The sequence below is a fragment of the Lactuca virosa genome, chromosome 1 (assembly GCF_052849685.1).
Source record: "Lactuca virosa cultivar CGN04683 chromosome 1, Lactuca_virosa_CGN04683_v6, whole genome shotgun sequence".
Classification (NCBI taxonomy): Eukaryota; Viridiplantae; Streptophyta; class Magnoliopsida; order Asterales; family Asteraceae; genus Lactuca; species Lactuca virosa.
This window is the reverse complement of record NC_136426.1, coordinates 94,891,982-94,902,654: the sequence shown is the minus strand read 5'-3', so window position 1 is coordinate 94,902,654 and position 10,673 is coordinate 94,891,982. Positions and strand designations below refer to the sequence as shown.

The following is a 10,673-nucleotide window of genomic DNA, read 5'->3' as shown; positions in this document are numbered from 1 at the left end:
TTCATCTTATTTCTTGATTCATTCACTTGATTGGGATTCAGTACCATCAAGTGAATCCGATTGATACATCAAAGCGTTTTTCGGGACTTACAAGTGGTATCAGAGCTTGGATCGGTATCAATCAGGTTATTGCAAATGGTTTTTCTTGGAATTTCTTGGTGTTTTTTATTTATATTTTTATGAATTTTTTTACCATTGTTCTTCGTGTTCTTCATATTTTTGAAGTTTTGATCGAGTTTGATTTTAAAAATTAAAATTTTCGTGTTTTTGGCAAGTTTTGCGTGATTTTTGGCCAAATTTTGCGAAATCTCAGCGAGACCCTCGGTCTCGGTCAAGATTCCTCAGAAGTCTCGGACACGGCTTTGCATGTTCTCGGTCAGCATCAGTTTTTGGAGCTCAGCAGCGTTTACGGTGCAAGGCGAGGGTTCACGGGCGAAGTTCTCGGAGCAAAGCGTTCTCGGTCTGAAGTTCTCGCATCATTCTCGGATTTCATCGCGTTCTCGGTTCCTGTTCTCGGTTCGGATCCTCAGCTTCTCGGTTCCTTTTCTCGGTCCGAGAATCCAGCCTCGCATCCTCGGCTACAATTTCTAAATCTCACTATTTTGGCTTATTTTTGGTCAAATTGCCATATTTTCGATCCAATAATTTCGTTTTTGGTCCTTAGGCCTCATATTTGATCAAAAAGACCCGTATTTGGTCAAATACTCTCGGTTTTGGTCTAGAAATTTTCGTTTTCAGTTTAGAAACTTTTGTTTTCGGTCAAGGTTATTCTTTTTGGACAAAGAATTTTGACTTTCACCTTTGACTTTCAAAGTTGACTTGTGACTTTCAAATTTGACCTTTGACTTTCAAGTTTGACTTTCAGGTTTGACTTTTAAGTTTGACTTTTGTGACAACCATCACTTTCTGGTCAGGTCAAAGTCAAAGAAAGTCAACAAGTCAAACTAGTCAACTCGACTAGTACTAATATGATTAGGGATTTCTTTATGGTTACTAATTTATGACTCTAAACCTTAAATGCAAAGTAACACTTGAACGTTTCAAATGTTCAAAATTCTAAACCCTGATCAGAAGGAGGGAAGTAACAACTCTATAAAACACTATCACGTGCCCTTTGAGTGTTTGAATGGGATGTAACTAAGCCTACGGTCTTTGAACTACGAAGAAAAACATTAATAAAGGCTCCCGACAAAGTCTCTCTCAATCTCTCCCATTGTATCTATCTCTCTCCTAAATCTCTCCAAGTATGTGAAATCTCTCCCAAATCTCTCCAAGTATGTGAAATCTCCCCCAAATCTCTCCAAGTATATGAAATCTCTCCCAAATCTCTCCAAGTATGTGAAATCTCTCTCAAATCTCTCCAAGTACGTGAAATCTCTCCCAAATCTCTTCAAGTATGTGAAATCTCTCCCAAATCTCTCCAAGCATGTGAAATCTCTCCCAAATCTCTCAAAGTATGTGAAATCTCTCCCAAATCTCTCCAAGAATGTGAAATCTCTCCCAAATCTCTCTATGTACCTTCCTGAGTCGAAAACAGCCCAAAACCAAAGTAGAAAACCCAAATGAACCCTCTTGGTCCGGAACCCTCTTAGTCCGGAACCGGACAATTTCGCATCTCCCTCAGCTTCGGACTCCTTCACTCCGGAGTACTCTTCCCTCGCACGTCTCGGAAGACGTCGCTCCGGAACCCTCGCAGGTTCGCTTCCTTCTCCCGATTTTCGACCACTTTTGCGTTTTAAGCTCGTTTTCATGATTTTCGCGTGGGATTTTCACCCAAACTTATATTTTGACATATAAGACCATATATAATCATATTTTAATCACATTTTGGGGGAAATCTTAACTTAAGGACAATATCTAGTGGGTGAGATATTGAGTTAGAGTGTTGATTTTTCCATGAAGTGTGACTCAAGCTAACCCCCATACCCACATAGGACAACCCTCGGTCACTATTCATCCATACCTAGTCAAATATTTGTCCTCTCACACCTCTCCTCGAGCTGGTAACTTGATCAAAAGTTGGAAACCCCTATCTCTCCTTCCACTTTACTCACTCTCTCACCAAGAAACAAACACTTCTCTCTCATTTCCCTCTCTAAGAACCCGAGACTCCAAGGCTGCCTTTGAGCTTCTCACCCTCATTCAGTAAGTATTCTCATCCTACATTGAACATTCTTCACTCCTTCACTCAGATTATGAATCTCTCATAACAAATGTCACCGTAATTGTTCTTAGATCTTCAACTCTCCAAGCTCCTATCAAGTGTTCTTGACTTGGAAACCCTTTCTCTTCAGCATACATCTAAGGAAATCACTCAAGGTGAGTTCATACCCCTACATTTTCATGTTTTCTTCTAGTTTTAAATGGGGGGGGGGGGGGTGGGAATACAAGTTAATACATCAAAAACTTAACTAAGCTCAAACAACAGCTTTCATCAGAAAAGTTGTGTCCCATTTACGGACTGTTTTGACCATCTTAAACTTAATGTCTTTCAAAACGGTTTTATATACAAGTAGTTCAGGTTTATACCTTTCTAATGACTACTTGCACATCTCCATACGATTTTTCTACAATTTATGATGATTTTTACAAAACTGCCTATCATTTCATAAACAAATTCGGACCAGTCTGTGAATATGAACAATTTCACACAAGTTAGAGACTTCTAAAAATCATAATAAAAATTATGAATAAACTATATACATTTACTAAACTCTCAGAGTTTACGGATTCAGTTTTCGACTTCGTATGATTTTTCTATGATCATTTTAAAACAGTGTAGAAAGGTTAAAAACTAGTTAACAGTTTACTACTTACACTTTGTAACATGTTGAGCAAAGTGTCTATCATTGATGACTATCTTTTACATGTGTTTTCTGTTGAGTTACATTTAAATAACAGAAATGATTTACTGAATTGCAAGAGTCCTTTATCATTTTAAACATACTACGTAAAGAGGGGATTTATTTCCACCATTCAAAAAGGTTTTATACTCAAACCACACGTAAACTCGTTAACGTAAGTTGTGAGACAATTCTCCAATTGTACTCTTAGAGTACGGGTTAAAAATTCCAGTAAGTTATAACCAGAATCTCTTGTAGGAAGACCGTGATAATTGTATATAGATCTATATTGAGATTGACACCCCACACCTTGCTGCTAGCTACAGCGAGACATGTAGGTCTACGGGTGACAAAAGTCATAACAAATTCTAACGCCTGAGAAACGTTGTAGCAGGTCATCTAGTTGTAGTATGGTTATAACGACTCCCATAGGGAGTTAACAACACTTAAAGTTTACGGGAAATTCTACTTAAAAAAGGGTTTTATCTATTTAAAATTGCATTCTTCGTTGCAACTACGAAACACACTCATACATTCGGTCTTGGGATTTAAGACTACATAACATTTTATAAGGAAAATATTGGATTTTTCTTGTGTATACGTTACATTTACAAATAAGGGGTTTACAATCACTACAACCAAAAGCTTATGAACTCACCAACTTAATTGTTGACACTCTTTCAAAACTACTTGTATTCTCAGGAAACCAGTGAAACAGGTAATCAACTGCTTTTAAGGATGGGACGCAAGACGTCAATTAATACATTTTTCTCATCATAATGTAATTGTTTTTGAAACATGTAAACTCATACTATGGTGTAACTTTATCAATTATATTTATGATGGTTGTATTTACTATGAGCACTATTATACTCGTTGTTGTGATACTATACATGAAGTTATTCCCACCCCCGGACGTTTCCGTCATCCTTGGTTTGGGGGTGTGACAAGGTCTGTAGGAAATTATTTTCTTGTTTTCTATCTCTCAGTCATATGTTGCTTCCTCTGCGTGATTGGAAGAGATCCGACCTGGATTGCAACATATGCGACTCTAATTCTACGCACCTCCTTATCTATGAAATTCTTTCTATCTGTTAGTCATATGCTGTCCCCTCTGCGTGAACGGAAGATCCGACCTGGGACACAGCATATGCAACATTCTGCCTCTCAATCCCTCTATCTCTACCAGTCATATGTTGTCCTCTATGCGTGATTGAAAGAGATCCGACCTAGGACACAACATATGCACCTATTTTCTAAATCTGATTTCCTCCTTAATAATTGTTTACTCACCTAAAGTAAGGAGTTCTTTGGAAGTTCTTGATAACCAGGGTATATCGGGAAGTAGGGAACACGTTCTAGTGCAACTAAAATTGAACCATTTAAGAGGTTGTCTGTAGATCTCGCTGCTTAATTTAAGTGGAAAACAATACTCGTGGTCGTCGTCAGCTGAATGGTATATTTGTAAAAGTTTGTTAATATTCTTCGTGTTTAAGTGGACCACAATACCGGCAATTGACCAGATTTATTCATGAAGGTGAAGGTACTGATAAACAAAGTTAAGACTGTCTCACAACTTTGATCCCAAATACTTTTTGTTTTTGTTAAATTTGTTCATAGTTTTCCTCTATGCACAAATTTAGGGGGAGAATTAAAAATATCAAAAATAAAAAAAATCAGAAAATTCAAAAATCAAACAAAAATCAGAAAATTAAAAATCCAAAAATAGTGTTATTTCTGTTTTATTTCTTGTTCAAGAAAATCAAAAATCCAAAAAATTTTGTTTCTGTTTTATTTTTTCAGAAAATATGAAAAATCCAAAAATATTGTGTGTTAAGTTTTGTTTTAGTTTTGTTTTGTCTTAAAAAGTGAATTCAGGTGTAGATGAGATTCATGGAGACTGTATCGAGATTTCTGAGCCAAAGCTTCATCCGTGATCATCGAAGAATTCTCATTCGAAGGAGCAAGAAATGAAGACTATTCTTTCAACATTCAATCCTTCAACCCCAGAAGCAAGGTGAAGCTGACTTGAAGATTATGTGACAAGTTGCATTGAAGCCTCCTCAATCAATTTGCTGCTATCTTGTACCTGCTGAAGTAATCCAGAAGATTGTTTCTCTCTGATATTCTCTCTGAAGATTCTCAAGCTGAAAGCGCTATCTTTCAAGAATCTTTTCAAGAAGGCTCCTCACCCAACGTGCGTTCATTGTCAAATTTTGAAGAAAAGCCCAACTGCTCAAGATGAAGTCATACATTTGAAGATTCATCAAGTTCATCTTGAAGTTGTGAAGAATTTGAAGATTAATGCTGAAGCCAAGCTCCCAATGAAGATTAACAAGAAAGGCCAACTACCTTTTTAGGGGGAGTTTGTTGGGTCAGTTAGAAAAGAAAGCTATAAACCAAGGGGGAGATTGTTGGGTCAAAAATATGGTTTATACTTTGTTTTTCTAGGCAATTGTATTTTTTAGTCTAGGACCGTAAACATCCTTGGTGTTTGCGGTTAGATGTGTTCACGAGTGTGTTTACGGCTCAATTTAAAAACTTGCTAGTGTGTGAATCTTGTGTAAGGGAATTTCATTCTAATCAAATCATACAAGATTCATATTATTCTTCTTCTCCTTATCTTCTATTTTGATCTGGCATCATCCATTTGATCGGGATTCCGCACCATCAAACGGATCTGATTGATACACAAGCAGATTTGGGACTTACAACAACTTTGGTCCATTTTTTAAAAACTTGCTAATTCAAACTAATTTAATTCTTTAGCCATTTTGATATTTTTGATCCTTACAGTCAAAACTTTTATATTTTTTCATAAAAAACACAAAAAACGGCCCGGGATGAAGCCCGGGTTTTTCCGCTAGTTTTTATAAAATTCGTGGATAGGTTAGTCTTTCAAAAGTCATTATGACATTATCCCTTGAATCCTTGAATTGAATTAAATAGGAAGGATGTAAATTGCTTTATAAGTCATTTTTTGGGAGCAAAGTGAAATATTTACCCTTGCATTTCTTCTTTCATCTGGACTCGCACACCCAAAGAACAGAAGTAGAAAGAACGAAGAAAACGATCTAGCAAGCCATCGGATCTCCTCACATCGTAGCGACCAACTTATAGGTGTGTTTTCGATCTTGCCGATCCACATCTTCCGACACCATTATTGACCCGATTACATTGATTAAATTCATCGATCTATACTTTTTAAACTGCAGGGGTGCTCAAATCTTTGCACTTGAATTAGTCGCCATTGAACTTCGATACTCTTCAAAATGGTAATTATGATCACTAGACTGTTGAATTTCATACATTCAAGTCGAATTTGTGATTAGTAAGAATTTTAGCATCATATCTGATCTCTCGAGTTGCTTGTAAATTTAGGGTTTCTGGTCTAGATTTGGTTGCTAATTTATCTGTTTTGTTATAGGTTGTTCTAGCAGCCTCCATCATCAGTAAATCTGGCAAAGGTGAGTGGTTTGGTTCACTTTATATTTCCTTTATGTTTGAATCGTGCAACAGATTCGAATGTGATTGTTATCTTTAGTTTGTCTGAATGTGAAAATAGAATGTCAACCAACCAAGAATGTTCGATGGACTTAATAATGTTTTAGCTCTTATATAATCTAAGTTGGTGTAAATGTGTAGAACTTATGAACACATCAGGAGATCTAAGTGAGTTTATGAATAGAACAAAGAAAAATAGCAATCATAACCACAACTAATACACAAACTCAGCTGCTTTGTGCTTGAAGATGTTTTGAAACTCCTATACTTTTCAAATAACAGATTTAGTTCATGGGTTGACTTGTTAGCAGCTGAATTTGACTTGCTAATCTAGTACCATTTTATTTCGTGTGGCTTAGATCACTGAAGATACTACCCCATTTGTAATTCCTATGATTTGGTACTTTCATCTTGGTTTGTATATGACACTCATCATTGTTCAAATCAAGGTTCATCCATTCTCAAGGGAGTCTGAGCCTCTAGAGTCTAGGGTTGAGCCAAAGATGGCATTTACTAGCAACTTAAAAACTGAATAAATACGTTTTGAACATAAAAACAACTGATGAAAAGGTTTCATTAGATAAGAAAAGGCTTATTTTTCATAGTGTGTAAAGCCCCAAACCAGTAAAATTTGCATTTTTTTTTCTTGTTTTTTAGCCTGCAATGTTGTATGCTATTTTTAGGCATTCAGAATGATACTTTAAGTGGATCCTATTAGCTAACAATCTTAGAAATTTTCACAGCACTTGTTTCGAGGCAGTTTGTTGACATGTCTCGCATTAGAATCGAGGGGCTTCTTGCAGCTTTCCCTAAGTTAGTTGGAAGTGGGAAACAGCATACCTATGTTGAAACAGAGAATGTGCGCTATGTGTATCAGCCAATTGAGAGCTTATATCTGCTACTTGTCACAAACAAACAAAGCAATATTCTTGAGGATCTTGATACACTGAGACTTCTTTCGAAAGTTGTATCCTTTTTCCTACATTAGAAAATCCCATCATGTTTCTTTTTCAGTTCCTGCATTATGCTGTTTTTGTCATAACAATGCAAATGTGTTTCTTTTTCCATTGATTGCATTGACTTAACAATGGATAGATCCCTGAGTTTTCAGCCTCTCTAGATGAAGAAGGCATTTGCAAGTATGCTTTTGAGCTGATTTTTGCTTTTGATGAAGTCATTTCCCTTGGGCACAAGGAAAATGTAACTGTTGCCCAAGTGAAACAATACATTGAGATGGAAAGTCATGAAGAAAGACTACACAAATTGGTATTACAAAGCAAAATCAATGAAACCAAAGATGTAATGAAACGTAAAGCCAATGAAATCGACAAAAGCAAGGCAAGTTTATCATTGTTCAATCATCAATGAGATTTTCAATTTCATTCTTATTCTCCAATCATCATACTTTCTAACAAATCTTTTTGCAGATTGAAAGGGGCAAAATGGACAAAGGAGGGTATTCATCTTTACAATCAATGGGTTCCATGGGTTCAGTAGGAAGAATGGATAGTGGGTTTGGTAATGATACTGGCATATCAAGTGGCAACAACTTTGGAAGTGGTTCTGGATTTGGATTAAGCTCTGATATTGACTCCTTTTCAACCAAATCTAAAGGTTATTGTCTTTTTTAAATTTTAACTTTTAATGATATGATCTTATCAAAAAAGAGTCTTTATAACTAACATATATGAATCTTTTCAGGTAAACCAAGTGCAGCTGTTAGTGCACCAAGTAAAGGAATGGGAATGAAGTTAGGTAAAAATCAAAGGGCAAATCAATTCTTGGAATCATTGAAAGCTGAAGGTGAAGTGATTGTGGAAGATGTCCGCCCGAGTGGTGGCAAAAATCCGGGCAGCAGATCAGCTGCCCCACCACCTACTGATCCCATCACTCTGACAACTGAAGAAAAACTGAGTGTGACATTGAAGAGAGATGGAGGTGTCAGCAACTTTGATGTTCAAGGAACTTTGTCTCTTCAAGTACTTAACCAAGATGATGGCTTTATCCAAGTTCAGGTAAATTGCTATTTTTGCCTATAGAATTAAATTCTCCACTTATGTTAAAAAATACAATCACCATAATTACAGATTGCAAGTGGAGATAATCCTGAAATAAAATTCAAAACACATCCAAACATCAACAAAGAGCTTTTCTCAAATGAAAACATTTTGGGATTAAAAGATCCTAATCGTCCATTTCCTGCTGGACAATCTGGTGATGGACTTGGTCTTCTCAAATGGAGATTGCAGAGTAAAGATGAGTCTGATGTGCCATTGACAAGTAAGCAGAGCAACGTCTACTGAATCCTTTTTTAGATTTTATTTAATATTTTAATATTGTAACATGAATTTTAAATTTTTATTTTTTTTATTTTTCAGTTAACTGTTGGCCTTCTGTTTCTGGGAATGAAACGTATGTTAGTATCGAGTATGAAGCTTCTTCAATGTTTGATTTACAAAATGTTGTTATTTCGGTTCCTCTTCCCGCTCTCAGAGAGGCACCAAATGTAAAGCAGATTGATGGTGAATGGAGGTGAGAGAATTAATTCTAGCTTCTTTATAATCAATAAGTTACACTTTTGGTCCCTGTGTTTTTTTGGATGATAAGGACCATTCATTATTCCAAAAAAGATTTGTTTTTGGAGCTGATCCAGAAACACCACGTAAACACAGGGGACTGGAAGTGTAATTTAAATATTATGATTTATGATGATGAACTTATTTGTTATATATATATATATATATATATATATATATATATATATATATATATATATATATATATATATATTGGTACTTTAGGTTTGACTCAAGAAATTCAATGCTGGAGTGGTCTATAGTTCTGATTGATGACTCAAACCGCAGGTTTGTTTGACAAAAATTTCATGTTTTCAATTTTTTTATATAATTATTTATTTATTCAGAATATAATGTTAAATGTTGTTGATGAACATGTGTGTGTAGTGGGTCAATGGAGTTTGTTGTACCTCCAGCTGATTCCTCGGCCTTTTTCCCCATATCTGTGCGTTTCTCTGCAACAACTACTTTCAGTGACATGAAGGTATGTATATATATAAATGGCTTTTCATTTTATTTCTTTGTTTTACACACACCAGAAATGAAAAATTAAAAATTGAAAATAAAAAATAATTGCAGGTTGTTAATATCGTGCCACTGAAAGGTCAAGGTCAGGGTGGGTCTGGTCCCAAGTTTACTCAGAGGACACAATTGGTGACAGAGAGCTACCAAGTTGTTTGATTATGGAAGGATGTTGTTTTTGGTTGGACTCGTATTAATGTGTGTTATAATATAGTGTGCGTAAGGATTTTCAATTTTCATGGTCTATATTTTCAAAGGAATGAAAATATTATTAATCGGAGTAGTTGCAACTTTCTAGACTCAACCTATTTGTAATAACAAACAAACCGAGTTTACACCCATACACATACTTTTCATTAACCTTTCTAGTTTTACCATTTTTCAGAGGTGGTTTTCGTTTTCTTTAGTTTACTATGTTTTTATGGTTTTACCTTAAATATGTATTTTTCTTTCTCATTTTTATCCCATAATTTTTTATGCAACTTGTTAATTTTTACTCGTTTTAACCCATACTTACGTTTATCAGCTGTGTTTGGAAATAACAATCCATTAAAAACATTGATACCGAGATTAGCTGCAACAAGGTCATACGTATCGCAATTCCTAATACAAGAGTAAAAGTAAGAATAATCAACAATATGATCTCATAGACTTTTTTTTTTTCATGTATTCCATTATGATTCCTATAGACCTCCTAAGGAATTAGCAAGTAAATACAAATATGTATACTAGTAACAACATCAATGTATTCTTTTGGTTACATACTAGTAAAAACTCTTATGCTTTTGTTGCGTCAAGAGTCCAATCTTGGGTATTGTAAGACCATATCTTACGGAATTGCGGCATATATGGTGTGAATTTTGACTATGTTTGTGCCTTGGCTTCTTTTCGTAACAAGCTTCACGATATTGACCTTACCAGTTTTACTACTAAGGACTATGCTTGTGCCTTGGTGTGAATACACTGACGAGTGTCATTTTTAGTAAAATTGTCCAAAATATGGAAGTGCATCTCGACATGACGGCTCAAAGTAGTTTTTCAGTGTTTAAGTGCATCAAATGTTCAAGTTTTTCTTCTAGCTATATATGGGCTTGGTCAACATGTCTCCTGTGGAGTATCGTACTATCCTCAAATATCGTCTCATGATCTTAATATTCCGAACTGACGAGATATGTCCGGTGTATGGCAAGGCATGTTTGGACTCTTTTGGAGAGCATGCAGTTCACTG

At 35.6% G+C, this 10,673-nt stretch overlaps 1 protein-coding gene across 1 annotated transcript; it reads left to right on the top strand.

The window, feature by feature from the left end:
- Positions 1-5,830: 5,830 nt before the first annotated feature.
- Positions 5,831-9,805, top strand: LOC145151717 (coatomer subunit delta-like). The gene is made up of 12 exons (XM_079075363.1): positions 5,831-5,963; positions 6,059-6,118; positions 6,271-6,310; positions 7,091-7,314; positions 7,443-7,685; positions 7,775-7,961; positions 8,049-8,362; positions 8,435-8,627; positions 8,726-8,879; positions 9,149-9,211; positions 9,311-9,407; positions 9,503-9,805. Exons 2-12 carry the CDS (start codon positions 6,116-6,118, stop codon positions 9,602-9,604), a joined length of 1,620 nt encoding a protein of 539 aa, XP_078931489.1. The 5' UTR covers positions 5,831-5,963; positions 6,059-6,115; the 3' UTR covers positions 9,605-9,805.
- The last annotated feature ends 868 nt before the right edge of the window (positions 9,806-10,673 follow it).

What these genes read in the sequence shown, in the direction of transcription:
- LOC145151717 (XM_079075363.1), top strand. An exon ending in TGAGACTTCTTTCGAAAGTT is followed by an intron (nt 7,315 to 7,442) that starts GTATCCTTTTTC and finishes AACAATGGATAG; the next exon opens with ATCCCTGAGTTTTCAGCCTC. An exon ending in ATGAAATCGACAAAAGCAAG is followed by an intron (nt 7,686 to 7,774) that starts GCAAGTTTATCA and finishes ATCTTTTTGCAG; the next exon opens with ATTGAAAGGGGCAAAATGGA.